This window comes from Leptodactylus fuscus, chromosome 2 (assembly GCF_031893055.1).
Source record: "Leptodactylus fuscus isolate aLepFus1 chromosome 2, aLepFus1.hap2, whole genome shotgun sequence".
In the NCBI taxonomy this organism is placed as follows: Eukaryota; Metazoa; Chordata; class Amphibia; order Anura; family Leptodactylidae; genus Leptodactylus; species Leptodactylus fuscus.
In genome coordinates this window covers 49,614,978-49,638,798 of record NC_134266.1, presented here as the reverse complement: position 1 = coordinate 49,638,798, position 23,821 = coordinate 49,614,978, and the positions used below count along the sequence as shown (strand labels likewise).

The 23,821-nt window shown below is 43.4% G+C and overlaps 1 protein-coding gene across 3 annotated transcripts in view; it reads left to right on the top strand.

The window, feature by feature from the left end:
* SSH2 (slingshot protein phosphatase 2) overlaps positions 1-23,821 on the top strand; it is a 163,370-nt gene that overhangs the window by 25,130 nt on the left and 114,419 nt on the right. The window contains exon 2 of one of the 3 annotated variants that reach the window (XM_075263728.1): positions 13,422-13,499. The exons of 1 other annotated variant lie outside the window; for it this stretch is intronic. In XM_075263728.1, the coding sequence (XP_075119829.1) occupies positions 13,422-13,499 (78 nt within the window). Of the gene's footprint in view, positions 1-13,421; positions 13,500-23,821 lie in introns of those variants that run through there. One more of the 3 variants, XM_075263731.1, reaches the window with a different exon arrangement.

Sequence of the window (23,821 nt, the reverse complement as noted above, 5' to 3'; positions counted from 1 at the left end):
GTCGTGTAGGGGGCACCTAGTGAGTTGAAATGGTAGAGAATGCTAGAAATGCTTTTTTTGACCAAAATTTTTTTATAAAATATGTAAGGTGTTATAGTGCAGGTGGTGGCCCACCTAGGAGTATATACTAACCACCCCCATCTCATGGATGTTCACATCGGCGCATGCGCAGCGGGTTCCACAAAAACGGACACAAACAATTCACACAGTGCATAGCATAATCCATCAATGGGTATCGGTAAAAAAAAAACGGTCTGTGGCCCGGTTCACAGCTGCGTTCGGGCCATTCCGTTCGCTTATCTGCATGAAATATGCGGAGAGAAAAGTCCGGCAAGCAACACTTTTCTCACCACATTTTTCGTGCAGAAACCACACGGACCACATTATAATCTATGGTGTACACCGGTTTCCTAAGGTAATTGCTTTTTTATGTGGATAGGTTTCCGTTTGGGGTCCTCGAGCAGACTTCCCAAACAGAAACCCGAATGCAGATGTGAACTGGGCCTAAGTCTGTTTTTCCTTCATCCAAAAGAGCGAATACAATGGGGAATAACTCCAAACGCACAGCGGCGGATGTTTTTATAAACCCATTAAAATCAACAACCCGTTCTGATCAGTTTTTATGATCTTAAGGAACTGACTAGGTGTGGAGACGAGTGTGAACCCAGCCTTAATTTCGTGTATACTCTTGTATTCGTACAAGGGACTCTGTCCATACTGGAGTTTATTCAGAATGTGCTGAAAGTTCCTGCCTCTGACCTTTACTACAATGTGGAATGAATACTTCATGAAATACTTTTCTGTCAGTAATTTTCATTGTGGCGGGAGAATGAATCCTAAGCGGTCAACGCGGCCTCGGCCATCTTGATTAAGAATTGCATGTTATCTGCCTGCGGAGCGCTCCCAGTCTGAGCTTTTAATAACCAGTCTGCTCCGCACAGGATAAAATGCCCTCAGATAGGGATTGCCTTGAAAGTGCTTGACTTGTCTCATCCTAATCTGATATTACAGACTACAATCCTTTGAGGTTTCCCCTGCCAGACAGACATAACTGCATCATCCTCGCATCTTTCTCCAGAAATATAATTATAGCAGAGAAGAGATTAATTGCCATAACCTGACTATAGCCGTACGGGCCAGTTGTCTGCTCGCTATGGCATCTTAACCATTTCACTGCCGTAGCGCTACTCGTATACCGTCTGTTTCCAGGTTTCGTCACTTATCAACAAAGACGTTACATTGGTGGCTGTGTTATGGTAGAAGTGCTTGTGATTCAGAGGCCCTGTGACCTCATGTTTGCAGGCCCTGTGACCAATAAACAGCTCAGGCCCATTTAAGTGAATGGGGCTGAGCTGCAATACCCAACACATCTTCTATACAATGTATGGCACTGTATTTTGTTTTGTGTGCAGAATCCGCAGTGCTCACCTGTAGGGGATTGAGCTATTGGATTTCAACATGTCTGATCTATTTTTTTTTTTTTCTTGTGGAGGAATCTCGGTCTCATCGGACTCCTCTCTGGTGCTCCTGGTGTCTGCAGTTCTGCAATGAAGCCGAGGATGGACACCATTTTCACGATGTGCAAGTGCCAGGGGTACAGCACATGAGTTCCTCTGGCTTTAGCAGGGCGACCATACAACTTTATCTTCATTAAGGGCACGGATGACTTTACAACAAGGTGATTTGGGGGACAAAGCCCCCATTCTATAAGGACCTGTGGGTGGTTAAGTGTCACAGATCGCCTTGACAGGTTCCCTTTAAAGATGCTCCTTTCTTAGTAAATAGCTTACTGAACAGTAGAGCAGTATTCTGTGCGATCTCCAGATATCTGTGGCGTTGTATAAGTACGTGTGCTCTATCCTGCTCTACATACAGATCCCGTTTGTTCCAGTACAGATGTAGCCCTGTACAGTATAGATGCAGAATGTACAGCATGTGTGTCCTCATTACACAGCGCCTGGGACCTATAAATATTTCCTCTGGCTCTTGTCCTCGGCTAGCATGGCCACTTGTTAACCTCTGCTGCATTGTACTGTTTTATGGTTTTATAAATGAATCTAAACCACTTGCCAAAATGACTGGAATTTACAACTGCGGAAAAAAAAATGTTTGGGAGTGTCTGGCCGCCGTGGTCATCCCATATGTTATACGCTTGTATATGAGGAGCTGTCTCATAACTACTGAGAGCTTCTGACTTCAAAGGGCTTTATATGTTTTTTTTTACTTCTAGTATTAGGTTATTATGTCAATGATATAACTGGTAGGAAACCGTTGTCACCCAGTGGACCATCCAAAATAACACCAGGAATAGAAAGTCATCCCTGGATTTAAAGGAGCTGTATCAGGTTTTTAAGTTACCTCCTATCAATACGTTATTGATGGGGGTCCAACTCTCAAGAATGGGGGTTTGGTTCTTCATTCCTGATGGGGTGACAGCCCAAGCATGTGTCCTGCTGTTCCATTCATTCTTTATGGGAATGTCAGAGATGGCCAAGTACAGAGCTCCTATCGAAAGGGAATAATTTGGTACATCCCTTTAAGGTCCTCCTCTCTGGGTTCCTTACCTCCCTACCATCATTTTGCTCAATAGAGCCATTTTTAGCAGATAGTATACTGTTGTTACTTATTGAAGTGGAGTATATGAGGAATTAGGAGACCCTGCTGTGACTACTGGGGGGAAAGGAGTGTGCACTGCTGTTACTGTTGGGGGGAGAAGAGATATTTGTGTAATTACCGTTACTACATGAGTGACACTGCTATGAATACGGTAACACCATACCTTTAACAGTGTGGTAGCGAAATTCTCCCCTTTCCTAAAACACAACATATGCACACTCGGCTGAACTGAGTGTGCGTGTGTTTGAGGGTAATTTGGAGAGAGAGCTGTTTAGCTGACAGCTGTTGCTGGTGTATGGGCATCTTAGTAGGTGTCAGGCAGTGACTCCCCTCTTATAAATAACTATTCAGCGTTCTGCGATAGGTAACTGCTTGCCTCTTATTTATCTAATATGTGTAACCCATTAAAGGAATTTTCTGATTTGGACATCCTCCTCTTCTTAGAAAGGGCCTGATCAGTGTCTGCATAATGGTAGACCAAGTAATGTAATCTGCATCAACAACTAGTAGTAATTTGGCAATTTTAACTGAAGCGCCACCACAGGGCAAATTAAGTATTACATGGTATTTGTTCCAGTTAATGAATGAGATGCACCATGTAACTGATTTCCATTTTAGGAACGCGATGAACATCCTAAACTGAGATGACCTTCTATTTACTGTGAATGAGGGGTCAGGGAGAGAATAATTAGCTTAGTGCTGTAAGCCGATGGCTGATCAGGTAATGGAGGGGGTGTACATCTCACCCAGACTACTAATTTGGGTGAGATGAGAAAACTACAGAAAGAACATTTGTCAGCAGATAACTATTGTCTGCTGAGGGTTATTTCAAAGTTCCGGTTACTGGGCTGGATTTTTAGGAATTGCAGGTAGGATTGGTAATGGGACCTGTCATTCCACCCCCCTCCAGTCCACACTTTGGGGATGTTCTGGCAGTGACTCAGCTGCAGAGAGTCTCCTCGTCAAGGAGGCTTAAGAAGTTGCTCCAGAAGCAACACTTTGGCAGAGTTTGGCTGGAGAGCTGACAGAGAGGTCATATTTTTGGATCTGTGTCCTGAATGATTCTACTGGCTTTTGGATTTCTGTTATCCTAGGTGAGGTAACCTATTCTATGTTTAGTTAGAGCCTAGCCGGGCAGGTATTTATTTTTGAATTGTTTCCTTTTGTTGCTGCACTATATTTTTGAGTGAAAATAAACTCTACCTTTGTTTTGGACTAAAAGAAACTGGACTTTTGTGTCTATGCCACCCCACCTAGCAACCCGACCCTGACATTGTGCTTAGATAACCATAGGAAAGGTCACCAGCATCAGATTGGTGGGGGTGTTGCATTTAGCATCCCGCTGTTTGAAGCAATTGTAGCATTTGGGGGCTGCGGTCTCTTCACCAAATGCTCTGTTGGGGCTGTACTTTCTGGTACAGCTCAGCTCCAGTCACTTTAATGGGACTCAGCACTAAGTAGGTCACATGATGAATAAATGTGAAATCACTGGAATGTGAACCAGAAGAGGGACTCGCCGGATCTGCAAGTTTGTTGGGGTTTCGGGTATCGAATACCCGCTGATCAGATATTGTGACCTAAACCTGTAGAAACTTTAAGGAAAAAGCCTAATTATGTTGTTTTTTTTTTTTAGTACAGACCTAGAGGACAGTCACAGGTAGGGCCGGGCGTGTTTTCTTTTTTTTTCCCCCCTCCCCAAGCTTATAGGCTATTCTCAAATTTAATGTTATTAAAGGGGTTTTGCAATAAATACCATTTAGCTATGGGTAGAAGATAAATACCTGATCGGTGGGGGGGGGTCTGATCACTGAGACCCCAGTACGGAAGGATCCCATCACTCCATTGCGGTCAGGCTAAATATTAGGTATGTCTAGTGTTGGACGGGGTTCCCATTCACTTCACTGGGAGCTCTGGAGATACGTGAAGTACAGCACTCTATCTCTGGCATTCCCATTGAAGTGAATAGGAGCGCCGTCCACCACTAGATATACCTACATTTAGCCTGTGCATTCAGATTTGGCTGAATGTGTAGCGGAGTGGTGGGATGCCCCCAGTCTCAGGATTGGTGGGGGTCTCAGCTGTCAGATCTCCACCAATCGGGTATTTATCTTCTATACCATGGATGGAGGATAAATACTTTTTGTGGCATAACCCCTAACTATAGGGGACTATCCTCTATATAGCCCTAGTCCCATGGTATGTATTTATGCTGGTCTATTTTTTTATTTTCTTCTTCTCCTTTTTTAGGATGCACAGGGTAAAAGTGTGTCATAACTATGGCATGTCGGGTACAGGGATCTCATATGTAGAGACAGAGAGGCTATCATCATAGTCTGGACACTGCGGTTTGACACCCTGTGATATTCGGGCATGGCCTACCACATATATGATTACATGGGGACTGTGTCTTGTGTTCTGCCTGTGTGATATTTTTGTGGAATTCCACAGAAGACTTGTGCAGGAATCCAGCTGGAAGGAAGTGCGGGTTCTCATGTGCAGAATTTATGGCTGACTCCAGGTCTACAATTGAACTTTTGTTGCTTTTGGACTTCACTGTCTTTGGCATCACAGAGTGAAGTTTCCAAGGATGAAGGGTTACCTAAGGCAACCATAAATGTTTGCTCTGAGTGGGGACCGTTCTATGTTGGTGTTTTGCTACACCAGGCAAGGCCCTGAGGAAACGGATAGCCAGTTGCAGATGTGAAAGTAGCCTAAAGCTGTAAACGTGTAAAAAAGAGAAAGTTAAAACATAGGCTCACCAATCTTCAGGGTGCACGGCTGAATGATGATAAGCTGTGTTTATGCTTGGCTTTGTAGTGCCTCCCGGCTGTGCCAGGAAAGTTAAAGGGGGTATCTACCTTAGTAATATTGATGACCTATCCCTGGTATAGGACATCAATATTACATCCGTAGTGGTCTGACAGCCGGGACCCTTCAGATGAGCTGCTCTAGGATGTGCTCGGTCTCCTTACAGAGTAGCGGCAGCTTTATCGTATGGGGCAGCACTGATCTGCAAGAGACCCACTTGTAAGACCCCCACCGATCCAACGTCTATCCTTGGAGTAGACGGTCAATAATACAAAGGTGGATGATCCTTTAAGGGGCAGCAGGATCATAGTGATGCCTATATAGTAGCATCTGTCGGTGTAGCATTCATATTGTGAAATCCTCATGATGTATACCTCTGACAGACCCTGCAAAATGCAGCATCATAAAAAGACCCTAGGGAGAAGACTTTTAAGAACCTGTCTTGTTAAACCTCGCCACACAACGTCAATATTTGTACATGTTGCTTTAGGGAATGTTCACACTTAGTATGTTTGTCTTGCATTCCACTGATATCCAAGGGATCTGCTCGTCACTTCTTCCTCCCATTATCTTCAGAGGGGGTTTCTGCACCATAATTCACATGGCTCAGATCCACACTGGATTTTTTGATATGTAGATACTTTCTCCAATATTTCTGTCTTATTCTTGTAATATTCAAAGGAACCTAGTCTTTACTAGTAATCTGAGAGATTGAAGCCTGCAAACAATTCTCCTATCAGAAGATTCGTCCTACAGGAATTATCACACATTGGAAATCAATGTTATGCGGACAGAAATAACAATGAAACAAGGAGATGGAAGAGAAGGGTCTATGGAGGGGAAATCTTCAATGGCTGTATGACAATGGCATCAATGCTGAGATTCAGTTCTATTCAGCGAGGAATGAATCTGATCACGTTTCTCCATCCGGCACAATTTATTGGGGTACATCCACATTTTATAGGGTGTATGGCATATTCCGGTTTAGAATATAGATCTGTTACTTCTTGTTGTGGAAAAGCTCCTTTTCGTTGCAGATTTTTCAGTTTGTTTTTTTTTGTTTGTTTATTTAGCCATAGCCAAGAGAAACTTCAACAGGAATAGGAAATGTATAGGAAACTCTTCTCCCTTCTCCTGGCCCTTGCCCCCAAAAACTGCAGCACAATCTGTAACCAGAAAAACTGCTTTTCTGCAATGAGAGGCCTTAGCCTCAAACCTTTTTGTGTGTCCAAAATCCGTAGTTCAGGCTGGGTGTGCACAACAAGTCCAGCTCTTTACATCCACTGATTCTGTTGGATTTTTTTCTCTAGCCCCCACCTTTCTTGAGCAATGAATGCTGTTAGTTTTGGTACCTGATATTCTATTTAGACTCCGTATAGTCAGGAGGGCTGTGTCAGGCAGGAGCAGACAAAGCCTATCTGCCATGATAACAAAAGCCTGACCTGTTTTTTCAACATATTCCAGAGTCACCCCATATACATGGCCATTTTAATTATTACTAGTCTTTTATGAATTTGGTATTGGCACCTGAATGGCTTTGCTGGCTCATAAAGTCTACGAAATTGTGTCTGTCCTTGGGGGAAATCGCTTAATTTTTTTTCCAGGGCTAATGCTGGTTTCTATGGTTCGGTGTGATTTTAAAGGGGTATTCCCACGTCGCATACTCACCAGTCTTTACTGCTGTAAAATCTTCTTTCTTCCTGGTTTCTTGCATCATTTGGTGGGCGGGGTTTCACATGCAACCTGCCATTTAGCTCCGCCTCCAAATTAGCGTGTAGCTCTGCCTACCCATATTGGACTATGAAGTACAGGCAGCAGCAACTCCATTCTGTGTTACATACAGAGATTGCCTGTCTCTGCCATAATGAACACAATTGAATTAACTAGTCTGATAACTGGGAGAACAGAAGACGAGTTCAGAAATAAAAGCAGCTCCTCTCCCCTATCTGAGTGCAGGAAACTAGGTCATGTGGTGCAGACACAGGAATAGCTAGATACACAGGCTCGCTCCCTGCACTTAGCCCCGCCTCCCTCCCCCCTGAGAGCAGCAGATACATCACTTGACTTTTGAGCAGATAAGTCAGGGCTGTGTCAACAATGAATTGAATAAAGTAAGATAATGGACAAACAAAGCAGTCTTGCTGAAGCAGTGTATTTAGGAAAAGTCTTACATTCACATTAACAAGCAGTATAGATAGGATCCTTGTGATGGGACAACCCCTTTAAGCTCAGAAGCGAAGGCTGGACTTTCAGGACAAGTCGGAGGGGTCTTGCCGTGTGATTGAGACAATACCCCGTGTTAGAATGTGACAATCTTCATATTGTCCTTGGATTCATTGCAGTTTATTTCCAGTATATGAATAAATAATTAATTTGCACGTCTGAGCCATTGACAAGTGCTGCTGGCTCCAGAGTCCTTGTAGACACAATAGTACTTTGCTCCGCTGTGCGCTTGGACAATACCGTGAAAGATAATGGAGGGTAGAGACTAATACCAAATAACCGCAAATCTATCACACGCCAACGTTGTACCATATTGTGCAGACACCACAATGAAAATGCTTTATTATGTGACTATAATGGATGTAAATTAGCCATTTATTCTGCTGTCAGCTGTGTGTGCTGGCGTCCTGGTATCTGTATGATAATGGCGGCGCGCAGATCTGTCTGCAAGTAGCAGGTACAATACAAGCAGCTTTAATATCAAATCTTTAGTGTAGTGAGATATTAGTATTATTGAAACTATATGGTGGGGTAAAACCAGACAGTGTGGCTGAAACTTGGCTCCGGCCCCACAAATCTGCAGGTGTTACCTTACACGTTGCACTCCCATTGGGTGCCATGGTTTGGCAGGGTCTCAGTATTATGTGCACATGCTCCAAATCAAGACCCTTTATCTGATAAGGTCAGTCTGTTGCAAAACCGTTGCCATTGCATTGAAATGAATGAAAGTGCCAGATGCCAAGGGTCAGTGTTTTATGTCCCAGCCTACTCATGTGTTATAAGGTAGGACCGCAAGGTCCAGTGCTGCACATGGCACAGTCCTGTCTATCCACAGTGGCCAGTAGATGCTTTATTTGACTGGTAATTCTTACAACCACTACTAACAGTATGGCACTGTGACCAGTAAACAGTGAAGGGGGTCAGTATTGGTTAGAGTCTTTGGCCCCTTCAGCTGATTGGTTGGGTTGCCAGAATGCTGATATAGATGGTCAAGGGTAGGCACACACTACTGTTATTCAACACCCGTTATACTCATCTGTCACAGGATGAGAGCAATGGACATTAAATGACAGATGCAGACTGAGAACCATCTCTCAGCTGTCCGCCTGCATTCACTGAAGTGTCCGTCGTGTTGTTAACATTAATGTTAATGGGAACAGACACAGATAGGGGTTTCTCCGTCTGTGTCTGCTTCTCTACCACCATTAATATCCATTGCTGTCACCCTGTGAGATTAGAGCAACAGACTTCAATAATGGTAATGTGAACATATCCTAAGACTTAGGAAAAGCAATTGGTATTGTAGTCCTGGAAAACCCAGTCTAATGTGTCTGTCTACAATTTATTGTACTCGCCCATTAGCTAGAGGAGCTGCAGACCCTGTCAATTCCTACATGAGGACGGTAGTGCCTGGGGCAGAGATGGATTTATGGATTATTGATTTCTATCAATTCTGTTGCACATATCATGTAGCCACAACCAGCCGTGTGTGAATGCTCAGAAAAATCTTTAGTCCTGTGTGTATAATGTGATGCATATAATGATGTTCAAGACTTGATAGTGATCTTGAACCTTATCTTAATGGGGTTTACTGAGACTTTAAGATGAATGATCTATCCGTAGGATAGGCCATTAAAATCTGATCGATCTGGGGATGACTTACAACCCCCCGAATGATCAGCTGACTGGCGTATACTAAGCACAGCATTGAACATTGAGTAGCTGTGACTCAGCCCTATTCACTTGAATGAGACTGAGCTGCAGAAATGCCATGTGACTAATGAACAGGACTCGACCTTGCCTGAGCATTGTGGTGCTTATACACAGTTTGTTGGCTTATGCATTGGGAATTGGACGCCACCAATCTGATGGATATAAAGGCCTGGATAACACTTCAAAAAGTTACCTGTTCTCCTGCAAAATCCTGCACTACCGATCTGTGCAGCAAGGTTTGGCATAGTTATAAAAGTATGGCTCTGTGTCCGGTTGGGTACGGTCTCATGGCAACTGCCTTTGCAGGTGTATATAGTTTGTCGAGGGGTTTTATGGGTTTATATACTGATCTTCTATCTTTAGGATCGCTTATCAGTTAACTGGTGAGGTTTCCGTATGAGAACCCCCTCCGATCAGCTGGTGGAAGAGACTATGGCATTTTAGAGTGTGCTGGAGCCTATTCATTCAATTCCAAACGCAGCAGGGGCTATGTTTAGTATTGCAGCCCAGCCCCATTCACTTGCTTGGGACTGAGCTACTACTGTACCAAGTGACTGATGAATGTGATGTCATGGCACAGGAAAGAGGCCACAACGCTCTTGAGCGCTGCACAGCTGATCGGCAGGGGTCCCAAACGTTGGCCCTCCACAATTACATATTGAAGGTCATTAATATGTATTCCCAAAAAATCCAAGGCAAGCTCTGCTAGGAATTCTGGGAAAGGATATGCAAATAAGACTCTGCACCTTGATCGGGGTCAACTTTTAGAGTATACAGTGCACTAGGGCTCCATTCATTGGACAACATATGCCACTTTATAGCTACAGAGGGTATAAACATCAGGGAGTGTTCCCAGTATATACCTGGAGGCAGTTTGCATACTGAAGGCAGGTTTATGATAGATTTCCCCATTAAATGCCATCTTTGAGTCCCTTAGGTAGGAATTATCGTAATCTCCTGATAAGACCCCTCCATGATGTTACCTTTCCAACCTCTCTGGTATCTCTTTGGGAAGGTAAATGATTAATTTGGTAATGTAAGCCGGGATTGTTCCTGTGCAGCGTACACCTGTGCTGCCGCCTGCTATATATAGCCTGTATGCATGATGTCATTGTGTATAATGACATGCCTGCAGTGTACAAAGATTACATTGGGCATGTAACAGACGGCAGACGCAGCTTTGATGCTGATAATAATCCAGGTGTTCGCTTTACTTGCTGCTTTTCATATTTTGCAAGTAATCTTTCGATGACGTAGGACGTGCAGTATAGTTAACCCATTATACAGAGTAAGGATGGTAAATATATTATCTGCGTCATTAGAAATATACATCAATTGCATATTGAAATTTAGGAGCTTATTTTTAATGCAAATGCAATGAAACAAAGATTACAGATCTATAGTGTGCTGATGGCCTGATGGAGCGATTCCTGCAATAGCTAACATATAGAAGGACCCAGGATTTGTGGGGAAGAGGTTCAGTGCTTATTCAGGATATGGGAAACCTCCAGATAGCATCAACCACTAATCCTGTACAATGTACAGAGCCAGAGACTAAAGGCTTAGTGCAGTATACAGTGACTGGTATACAGTTACAGAGCCTGCTTGTGGCTCTATACACTGCTCAGAGAACCGCTGATCGGTGTGGGGGCCGAGTGTCGCCCCTAATGATCATCTATTAATAACTAATCTAAAGGATAGGTCCTTAATATAAATTTATCTGCAGATACTGGGGATTTACTATATATTGGGGATATGCTGTTTACGTACCATGAGGATACTTTAGTGTCTATTCACACACATGTCCATTTTTTATTTTTTTGAGACTGTCGCATGGCCGCAAAATAGCGCCGCGTATACGATCCCGGCTCCCATTGAAATCAATGGGAGCGTGAACGGCCCGCAAAAGCTCACGCGGTGTATACGTGCCACATCACGCGGCACTTTACTCCGTGTGAACTCACCCCAACTCCTCTGTTTTTCCACAGCCTGCCGTTGTCCCATGTAAGTGGGTTGGGAAGAGGGTTGTGCTCCCCATCCTCATGACCATGTGGATCCAGCAGACGGACACCAACACTACTTTAAATGAGTCTACAATGCCTGACACGGTCTCTGTTTCTTGAAGACAAATAGGAGGCCCTTTGATATTTTTTATAACTCTGCACCATCCCTTTAACTGTTCTTGTTTTCTGGAAGCGAGACTGTCTTATGGTGAGCATTGTCTTACACATAATCACAGAGACCGGATACCAATCCATAGACTTTTTATTTGATCTTTATCCCTTTTCCACAAAAACTTCCTGGCTTACGTGTCTTCATCCTGGAACAGATTCTCCTGCAGGACGCACAAGGCAGCTTATTGTTCATGAGCGGCAATTAATGCAGTCATTTGCTCCGAGCACATGAAGGATATAATGCGTTTTACAAGCCGATTTGCATCTGTCACGCTGGCTAAACATCATGTTTTCTTGCAGGATCACACAGAGTACACAGAGCTTCTTCCTGTGTAGAATGAGACTCTACATGAGGAAATACGGCTAAAGCTTAGTTCCTGCAGGATAACGTTCTATGGCGACGTCTTATATATAGTCAAACCTCTCCTAAAGGCCAACTGTTTGACTGGACCATCTCCTTATCCAGACCAGATTTTGATTTCCACCGTATTGTAAGAGCCCTGGTCATTGTCTTGAGTAAGAAAACCACTTCTCTAAGAGGATATTCCACCTCTGGGACCTATCTTGAGAACGGTGGCGGCCCTTGTTGTATTCTTGTTATAGACAGGGCTGTGGAGTCAGAGACTCAATCAATTTTATCTGGAGTCGAAAAAAGTTACCGACTCATACTCTGACTTTAAAATGAAAAAGATAATTTTTTTTATTTTTTATATTACGCAATGATTAATATTTTATTCGATGTATAGTTTGTTAAACATTTACTTTCATAGAAATTACATGGCTAGCCTTTTAATGAAGTAGAGGATCTTTACTGTGTCGGTCTGACCATGGCTGTCAATCATTGATGAAGGAGTCAGAGTTGGAACAAAAGTTAAAATCGGGCTGTGGAAAAGGAGAGAATTTGGAGTCCGTATTTTGGCCTAACAACTCCACAGCCCTGGTTATGGGCCATGTTCATGTTCAGGTTGGGTAGGGTTGACTCGGCCCATTAGATTTACTATAGTTCACTCTGGTGAAGTGACTGGTGTAGATTTCATTTTTGGCACACAGGATCTCCCTCAATGACACCAGCCCTCTCAATGTTAAGACCATCGTATGATACAACAATCGTAATAAATTTCCCCCGTTGTCTGTATAGATAGCAGGGTCACCAATGTGTGAACTGAGCCACAAGTCCATTCACACATTCAGGATGTGATGAGTAGAGATGAGCGAACACTGTTCGGATCAGCCGATCCGAACAGCACGCACCCATAGAAATGAATGGAAGCACCTGTGTATGAACCGACCCTTGAGAAAGAGAGTAACACGCTCATAAAGGGGAATCTGAAGGAACAGTCAGCAAGGGTAGCAGATTTGTACCCCATACCCATTGAATGGAGCTGCACAATTTATGGATGAGCATTGGTTTCGCCAAGGCGATATGGCGTATTTGATGGTTTTATTGTTAGGCTACCATGGTTGGTTGGTACATGTCGACACACATCCTTTCCCTTCTAAACCCCGAGTCTTATGGCACTTACTCCATTGTATATGGTCCTTTGTCGCTTATTTTAGAAACCTGTATATGATAAACTTGGCAGGTACTTGTAGTACCTCACAGAATTGTTATACTCCTGCTTTACTATGGCACCTGTTTGGTTTTCCTTTGCCAGTGAGCACAACATGACTGGTATACCGCTTCGGTGGATAGTTACCTCCTGGTCTCTCCTGTCTATAGGCACAGTGTATATTATGGCGACGTTGGCTCTGGGTTCTCCTGGGACTTGCTTCCTTTCTGCTGATGACTGACGCTTCTTCTGCTCTCTGCTTTTGGGCCTCCCTTACCCACTTTTCTGCCTTTTACCCAGACACACGAAAAGTGACATTATTCCATTTACGTTACAGAGTTCACAGTTGGAAGAAAGTGAGACTGAAGTGTTCTGCTGCCAGTGCGAAGATACAGAGCTCTTAAATGGTACCAATGTACGTAGGTATACACATTAGCATAGACTGCTTGTTAAGCCCACCCCGCTTTTTTTTTCTAGCATGTCGCTTGTAGCTGATGATTTTTTTATTTTGTTAATTTAGTTGTTTAAGATGTTAATATGAAAATTCCTTACAAAGGAATAAAAAGCTTTGAGCCTATTCCAGATGTCTTGCAAAAATGTGCTTATCAGGCCCATTCAGCTTGAGCGCCCGCACCGCTGAGGATTTTGTTACTGACGCTGCTCCAAATAAAAATAGTGGGGGATTTTATTAAGACTTTATGAAGAATTTATCACACTTGCCTGTTTCCGACGCTCTAGTGTCCGCAGCTGCTGCTGTCTCTTCGGAGGCACGCCATGCTTTTGCTGTTACCATGTCTCTTCCAATTTGCTTCAGCAGTCACTTGGGACACAGGACTTCTGACAGTGGAGGCATGGCGCATGCCCGAATAGGGCCTGGAACAGGTGATGTGAGGTTTTTTATTTAAATGTTACACCTTCTCCCTCCTAATTTTTATAGTTTTTTTTTTTATATTAGGCGGAAAAGGATGAGGGGCAAAATAAGGCCATACTCACCTGTCCCGGGGCTCCGTTGTCTCCTAGAGCAGTCCAGTCCTGCTTTAGTGTTTTTTTTTTTTTTTTTTTGTGGTAGGAATTTCCTGCCAATCGGAGGTTTAAGGAAAGGATATAGGTAGTGATGTCCCATGTCCTTCTCTGAGGCCACGGATTGGCTTCAACAGTCACGTGCGGGGGGGAAGAAAACACCAGAGTACCTGGACTGGATTGTGCTGGGAGGCCCCATACCCTCAGGGACAGGGGAATAAATACAGTAGCATAGTGAATAACAAAGCAGCAACCCCCCCCCCTCCCCTGATAAAACCCATTCTCCCTGTACATCTGGTCAACCAGGTTATAAAACACTCCTCTCCTCCATCTGCCAAAGGTATCCCTGTCTTTGATTCCCATCTAAGTAGTATGTTCTCGAACGTGGACAATTTGTTTAGTAAAAGATCTCTCATTGCCAACCCTGGTTGATTTAGCCCCAATGTTTTTCAAATTTATGCAACGCCCCCTCTTTTCGTATAGACCTTGTTTCATACCTATGGCAATGTTAATAGATCAAATCTCCTCACCCATCCTAGGCGGGACAGAGTCCATCCAGTGCTTAGCAATCGTTTTCCGGACACGAATAAGCTGACCAACGACACACCATTATTGTCTGGAAAGAGCTGGTCGTGAAGGAAAGTGCCTAGATTGGTCATTCTGCCATAATGTATGGCCCATCTGAACAATTGAAGAGTTGGTTGTATATGTTAGATCATTGGCTGAAATTGATCATTGCTTCAGGATGGCCACCCATCTAATAGTGGGTATGGGGGCACCCTGACTCTACTGAAGAGAGATGTTGGAGGAGATAAAACATCAGATCAGACAGTTTTATGCCTATTGCCCAACCCTTTTGCACTCCCAGATGAGTGTACGTGTCTAACTGGCAGCAGCTTACTTTCCTCACCCCATTTAGCTCACATGAAGCATGTATGTGTAGGGGGGGGGGGAATAGCTTATTTGGCCAATAACTATCTTATGTGCCAGGCCACCATGGGATAAATGGCAGAATGATTGCTCACCAGATGATGGTTCATTCAGTAGTTTCCACACATCAACCTACTTCTATGTATGGTCAGCTTTAGCCCATTGGTAGAAGGGTTTGGGGATCCCTAGTTTATATCATTGATATAATACAAAACACGTGCCATACTATAGAGCTTGGTTTCCCATCAATATTTGGTGTGACCTTTACCCTTTGGAGGAGGAGTACTGGATACGGCCCCCACAGAGCCCTAATCTCATCATCATCCAGTCTCTGGGATTACATGAAGAGACAGAAGGATTGGAGCAGTCTACATCCACAGAAGATCTGTGCTTAGTTCTCCAAGATGATGGGAACAACCACCCTGCCGAGATCCTTCAAAAATTGTCTGCAAGCACCGAGAAGAACTGATGGAAGGCAAAGCTCGCACGAAGTACGGATGGGATTTAGAGTTCTCTTTTGTTCATCCACTTCATTTAGTTAAACAAAATGAACTATTCCTATTTCTGAAAAAAAATCTTACTTTGAAGCAATTCTGAAACACCTGCTGAAAACTTTTGCACAGTATTGTCCATCCCTGCTGAATAGCTTCTACAAGTTACTATTGAGCTCTGGCAACAAGCGCTGGCTGCAAAGACTCATTTGTGTACTATATAAGCAAATGGAAATGATACTTAAAATAAATGTGGCGTCTTGCCAACTTTCCAAGAAATTCTAGCACAAGAGAATAGCCAGCTGTATTTTAAGTATTTATACAATCATTTCAGTAAATTGTTCCTATTAGTAAAACATGTCTCAACATAACTACTTGGATCTTAAGAAGACTCGAAAGACAAAAATCCTCTGATACAGAGAATAGATAATACATTCCTATCGGGTCACTCCCAAGCACATGTTTTCAGAATACTCTGTCTTGAGTAATAAAACCATTTCTGTCCATGACATGAATTGTATCCCGTAGTGTTCTGGATCTTCTCTACTTTGTGTGGGAGACAACATAGCAGATAGTCTCTACCCACCAGCTCAGAGAGAACTGACATCTATATTGATGACGGACATGATAAATAGACTGACAATCCCTGCTTGTAAGATTGATCGGGGATCTTCTGCATTTGTTTACATGGGCATCTTCCTGGTGTGTTTTCCTACAACTACCATGATGCCTTGGGCTTCACTCAGAGCTCCCTCCCTCCCCCTCCCTGTTTCCCTAGCTAGCCCACCCACTACTAGCCCTCCTTATCTAACTCAACACCCCTTCCCCACCACATTATACTTGCCTGTCTTCCAGTTTGAACCTTCTGGGCACAGGACGTCACTTCTTCACACTTGCACAATAATTGTGTTGGCATGTGCAGTAGCCCAGAAGAAGTGATGTTCTGTGCCCAGAGGATCCAGACTGGAAGTAAAATAAGTATGATGGGGTGGGTTAGTAATGGTCACATTCTGTTTTTCTCTTTCTGGAAAAGGGACATCACCGGAAAATCAAAAAATATTGCTTTGGCACATAGAAGGTAGGCAGGGCAGCGAAAGGGGGGGGGTTGGGGTTGTTTTAGGTGTTGGATTATAAATATCAATTTATCCTGGACAACACCTTTAAATTAAACCTGGTAGTGCTGTTCTCACATCTGCATCAGAATCTGTCCAACGCAGAGTCCACCTAAAATAGAGGATGAAGACGTCCAGCAAGCACAAATTTTCATCTGGCTAATGTGACCGATAACCATAAATACCCAACGGACCCAATTATAGTGCGTGGGGTCCCCAGGGATCTGTTGCTGTCTCATTAGATGGATCCATCTTTATCAGATAATCCGTTCCTCTGTTGCTATGACAGATCAGAAGAACGGATTAAAAGACGCAGATGTCAACGCACCCTTAACAGAGTATTATAATAAATAGGGTCCACTAGGCTGTTTGCCTGTCCATTGTTCTGGTCCTCCAGCGGACCAAAGCAACAGACAGACAACATTATTGTGAACCTAGTGTCACAGTAAATTATTAGTTTATGGGACAACCCACTAAACCGAATACTAAAAGAATCAGATCAGTCCCTTTCACAACCACTAGGCAGTAGTAGTTGGTTTCACCAGAGTACCGCAGCCCTTTCAGATAGCTGATCTGTGAGGGTGCCAGGAGTGGGACCCCCACCAATCTAATGCCTACCCCCCAAAAAAACCTGAGAGCCCATTCAATTGGAGTATACATCAGGAAAGTTACTTGTCTTCTACGCTGAATGTGCGCTGCAAACTCTTCAGTATTAATGTTCTTACCTAGGTGTCGTCTTATTGACAAGTTCGCGTTGCAAGATGACAGCCGGCTTGCACAGCAACAGAGACTATGTTGTCTTTTTATTAGTTTTTTTTTTTTTTTTTTTTTTTAAGAGAATTGCGTCTGGATATGTAAGAACAAAGTACTTGGCCGTTTTCTTTGTGAATTATCTACTCCGCTGAATACATTTCTAAAGCAGAACATGATGTTTTTATATAATACAAGCTTTGGAAAGGTTTGATCACCTGAAACTAGAAGTGTATGTGTAGGAGGTGAATAGATGATGGTGCCAAGAACAAGCCGACTTCTCACCTTGTGATATGTGTCACATCTGCCTGGTCTAGATGCTGGAGGTGCAGGGTGGAGGTGCATTAAAGCCATTATCCCTGGGAACAGATCTTTTCAGATGCTATTCACACAATGGTTCTTCTGTGGGTACAGGTCAGAGAGTTTTCTGTGTGAACAGTCAGCCATGTAGGTTGTAAGCAGCCAGAACAGTCGGTGCCAACTTTATAGGAGTGCGAGTCCCAATGAAAGATGGAATGATGGAATATTCAATGCGCTTAACCCCTTGGTGTTCAGCCGCTTACACGAATACCTATGGCCGGGAGGTATTCGATCGAATAGTACTCATTCATCTCTAATAGTGAACCTTTGGGTAATAGGAGCAAAGAGTACACTGGATGTGTAGATATGAGTCCAGTGTATTCATGAGACTTCTCAGTGGTAAGTGACGGTTGGTGGCATGTTCCTGCATATACAGGGCTGCCTGTCAGTCTTCACAGTGAGTCCAGTGTATTCATGAGCTTTCCCACCTCTCTCAGTGGTAAGTGACGGCTAGCCGGATGTACCTGCATATACACAGTTGCCTGTCAATCTCTGTGAATAGTGCAGAAGAGATGGAGGGATTGCTCCCTACTCCTGAATACACTGGACTCGTAACTATCTTAATGGCTAAAAGGCACAATATTTGGCTTATAGGAGAGTGGATCTGTACCCATACTATTGCACCCTTGCTGAGGGTAGCATAGTTGTAATACATATCCTCTCCAAAGAGCACCAGTCTGCACCCCGAAATGTATATTGGCCCTGGAAACGTATAAACAAATTGACAACTGGACAATAGCTTTCCACTTTTTAATAGGGTCTATTCCTATTCTGTTTGACACTGGCTTATCAATACTGACCATGTCACAGTGTGTAGGTACATGCCACAATGACAAACTTAACGCCCAATTATAGGGGTTGTCCAGGACTCTGACGTCAATGGGAGTTGAGCTGCAGTTCCAATGCCCCAGCCACTATATGGTGACCGCCGACAGCTGCTTCTGGCCCTGTTGTGCATAGTTTGGGCTTATGAAGCGGCCGTGTACAATTGATTGGTGTGGGGACCTCCTGTTGACCCCCTACCAATCAGACATTTATGATCTATCCTAAGGAAAATCCTAAATTCTGGATCTTTTTTAATTCAGGCCTAAAAGAGGTTGGTGATTTAAGAAAAGCGAAGGCACATTAACACTACATTAGAAGTGTGATGTATAGCAGCCAGAGGCAGGGCAACCTTTTGGTCTCCATCTGGCTAATGTAACCCTATGGACACTCTAACGTAACCCTGTGAACACTTATGGCGGCATACGAGCTAAAGCGAGAACAGAAACGCAATATGAACCCAGCCTAACAATTCTGTATTGTTCTAGACCATCTGCTTTACTGCTTTGTAATATTAGGGTAGCCAAGACAGGTGGTTGGGGAGGGGGAGTTAGAGAATAAGAAAGTTTTAACTAGATTATCAGATGCAGAGAAAGGGGAAAGGGTTTAAGGATTAAGTAAGCGGACGCCGCACATAGTCGATGATTAAAAATTGTGCAGAAGGAGATCTGCCTGCTGCTGTGTAATCTGACAAGCTTTCCTTTCCCGTCTTCTTATTGAGCCCTTTATATTCTATCTGGAATCGCTTTATATAAAATGTAATATTATTACTGTCGTTTCTGTCGCCTTCTTATTATAACACAAATTCTCTCCTATTATTATGTTGTAGCTATGAGCTATGGGGGTTTAGATCAGCTTATGGCTTTTTTTTTTCTTCTTCACCCGTATCTCGATTTTTAATTTTGTGTAATTGTAATTCTACTTAAGATGCTCGGAAATGAATGGAAGGCCGCGTTTATCATTTAATTACTAGATTTTGGAGATTTCAGCCATTTGTTATTTGCTGTTCTTGCTCACAGTCTGATATCAAATTCAGTCAAGCGGCCATGCCTGTCTCTCTAGAGGAAGAACCTGGCACTAACCTATTGTACAGAGCAGAATGTGCAGTGAAACATCAGTTCTGTGGAATTGAAGCATCTGGCGGTATAGAATTGTATTATGTTCTTTTTATTAAATTTAGAATTTTGAAGACCATTTAAGGCTGAGGCCCCACGTTGCGGAAACTCAGCTTTTTTTGTTGCAGATTTTGGTTCAGGCTTTTTTTTTTTTTTTTTTTTTTTTGTTGTTATAGGTTTTATTATGGGTTTGAGCCAAAGTCAAAAGGAATGGGAAATATCTAGCAAGTTCTTATACTTCTGCTCAATCCACTCCTGACTTTGGCTCAAAAAACCACAACAAAAGCTGTGTTTCTGCAGCCTAGGGCCTCAGCCTAAAGCGGTTTTCTATGATCGTAATGTTGGTGACATTTTCTTAGCATAGGTAATAATTATCAGGTTGGTGGGGGCCGACTCCTGAAATTTCCACCAAAATTTCCACCAATCAGCTGTTTCAGCAGGCTGTATTGGTCTGGCCTTGGGGTAGCACAGCGCTGGACACTAGGTAGTGACTGGTAATGGTACTGCAGCCCTGCTCACATTTACTGAATGGGGTTTACGGGACTTTTAAATTGATGACCTATCCTTAGGATAGGGTACCAACTGATGGTCTGAAACTCAGGACCCCTACGGATCAGTTGTTTGAAGTGGCAGCGTGATACTTCCCGAGTACCGATTCTTCTTTGCTGCTCTGTCCTATTCAAGTGAAGGGGCTGAGCTGTGATACCAAATGCAGCCACTGTGCAAATGTGTGACACAATGCTTGGTGAAGTAATGTAGAGGTTGCAGCGATGACCTGAAAACTGCTGGGACTGTAATGCGCCTGTAGCCTCATAAAATGAATGAAGCGCTGTTCACGTGAACGCATTGGCGCTCCATTCCCAAGGACTTTTGGTCCCCCAGTAATCGGACCTTTAAGTGTCCATAATGGGTCAACCCCTTTAAGCAGTTGGCTCAGTATATTGTATATTGGCAATGCTTTGGTATTGCCTTTCCAATGAATGAGAGCTGAGCATTGGTATTCTGGTCACTGCTGTACAAAGCTGTCTGCTTCCTGCTATGTGTTCTGCAGCGCCTGGTTTCACAGCAGCTGATCAGTGTGGGTTCTAGGTGTTAAAAAATGGTCATTAATAACTGTTCATGAACAACCTTTTTAAAGTATGAAATTCTGATTGTATGCAGCTACCACTAGGGGGAGCTTTAATGGCTCCTTATGTATCTGTCTGCACTTCCTATTCGTGTCTAGAAATATGTTACAAGACTGTCCATGACATTGCTACAATCCCACCCTAATTTGGAGAACCCAGAAGTGGTCAGCACAGAATGTATCCTACAACTGCATAGCTGTCCTTCTAGAATACATTTCTCATACAACTTCTCCTTATCTGTGAAATGGTAAGCCAGCAAGTGACCACCTTTATGGAAAACTGCATCATAGTGCCACGAAAAGTATAAAAAATCCACCAAGTGTGAACCTGGCTTAGTGCATATTATGGGAGCGGATTAGTTTGAAGCCCCTGTATTGTAGCTAGGCTCTATCTCTGGTCAGGTAGGTTTCTTGCAGCCGTCCCTTTAATCCCTGACTGTATGCTTGTGGCCATGTTATAGGCAGCTTGTCTGCACACCTGTCAGTCTTTGTTGTGTACTGAACTTTTCCTCTTTGCATACAGGCTGGACTAGTCTGGTTTTTCTCGCGGGGGTGTCTGTTTGTTATGGGTGAGTGGGGTTGAGCATATCGGCACACACCCTCCTGCATGAATATAGCAGTGACAGAGGTCATGGGGCTCTTTGTATTGTTGTAGTTCACCTGCCATTAACTTTGCTGCATGTTTATTTTATGACACATTATGGTACGTAGCAATGTATTATGCCTGTCTTGTTGAGACTTCTACCTGTCAATATAGACAGTCATTTTCTTTAACATCAAGGTAAGTAAATACTATAAACTGAGATCTGCACCTACATGGATCAATAGCTGATCATTGAGTCTTGGGAACCCCCACCTGTCCACTAAATAAAGAGGCAGTGGTGCTCCTTCCAATGCTGTATCTGACATGCCATAGAATCAATGGGGGGAAAAAAATCAAGTTTTTATGATCATGCAAATTACGCCTATATTCATGTATATGGGTTTCCAGGGATGAAATAATCACAACACTGGACCTTGAATCATTCCCAGGATCACTTTATCAGCGCTTGAGTCATGTTGTGGTATGACGGGCATGGCAGAAAAGTTTCAATGTCAATTACACCACTTGAAATCTTGTCTGGCCGTGCTTTGTGAGGTCAGGTATGCTTGCTCTGGACTCTGGATGTGTGCACGGTGCATGTGTGACATAGGTTAGCCCCAGCTTCATGTGTATTGCTCATGGCCAGGGAGCTGGCAGACACTATACATTTACACAAGATTTCTCTGCCATGTCAGTCCTGCCACGGTGGGTATGAATTGGAGGGGACCTTTCACCACCTCCAGCAACTAGGGAATGTATCAGGTTGACTTTGGACACTAAACCTCCCATTGGTTCTTATAGACCAGGGTTTATTTTCCCAAATCTCCTTGTTTTTGATGATGATGATGATGGTAATAATCCTTTTATACTTACATAGAGATGAGTTGTATGAATCTCATCGGACTCCTCTCTGGTGCTCCCTGCGCCTGCACGGTTCTTCAGTGAAGTCCATGATGGACACCCCAGCTTCACTGTACAAATGCTAGAGGTATAGGGCATACGCGCTGAGGTGTACTCCTTTGTCTTTAGTGAAGAATTGTGCTGGTCCTTAAGGACCTGTGGGTGGTTTAGTGTCCCAAATTCACCTGACAGGTTCCCTTTAATGTTGCTTTGGTATAGATGGAATATTTTTTCTCTCCACCTTTCCTGAGCAATGATTTCTGCCATTTACAATACTCAATATGCTAACCAGGTTTCCTGCTGTCAGGTGGGCGTTCTCAGACTGTCTGCTTCAGCCCAGGACCGCCCATCTGACAGAAACTAATTAGCATATTGGGTGTCAAAACTAACAGCACTGATTGCCCAAGAAGATTTGGAGGTGGTGAAATGTCCTCTCTAAGCAGTGATAACATGAGTCTTAGGGAGTTGCCCAGGATTACGAAAACATGGCTGCTTTCTTTCAAGAACAGATCCATGCCCTTCCATGGGTATGCCGCTTATTTTTATTGAAGTGAATGGCTCTTAGCTGTAATACCACCTACAACCTGTGGGCAGGTGTGGCACTGTTTTAGAAAAAAAAGCAGTGGTGTGTTTCTAATCCTGGATAACCTCTTTAAGTGCTATATGGCCATCAAGGAGACCCGCCCATATGACTTCAGTGGGTAATTTACATATATAATGCTTGCCTTTTTTTTGTTCCATTTATCCTATGCAATGCATGGTGGGGTTCATAATGTAATTCTCATATGACAAGGTTCCCCGTGACTTAGTTCATGGTGGTTTGTAACCTGCAGAATATGTGAAGGCTGTTACCTTGTATAGATACATAGAGGATCTGCAGTATAATAAGACATGTGATCGGTTACAGTGAAACTTTCCTACCCATTATCGTCTGCTTACTCTGCAGTCTGGCTTCTTAGAGACGCTGCCTGTGCTTGCCGTTACTTGGCTACCAGTGTTTATGCTGGTTACATTTAATGTAACGGCGTGCTCCAGGCGGCGTCACGTGCACATATACAGAGCAGAGACATTAATTTTATATGACAGGCAAAATAACTGCAATGACTAGATGTACGTCATCTATATAATGTTTTTTCTTCTGGGCGGAATGTAGGGAAGAGTTCACGTATATTCCTAACAACCTATAGACAGATACAAGAATGGTCATATATAGCTGTCACTTTATTGTACGGTATTATGGGAGTTATGCAATTACAGACAAGTGTCAGACAGCCTGGGAACAGGGGGGTATCCGACCACTGGGACCCCCACTGATCAAGAGAACAGGGGCTTGAAAGTCCCCCTGAATCCTTTATGTCAATGAAGCGGATAGGGAATAAGTGACTGTAACGGCAAAACAACTTTAGGCTAAATCCCCACGTTGCAAAAAACGCAACGTTTTTGCTGCTGTGGAAAAAAACACTTTGTTTTACAGGATTTAATAAATGAAATTCTGGCTAATACCATTCACACACTGCAGAAAAAAAAT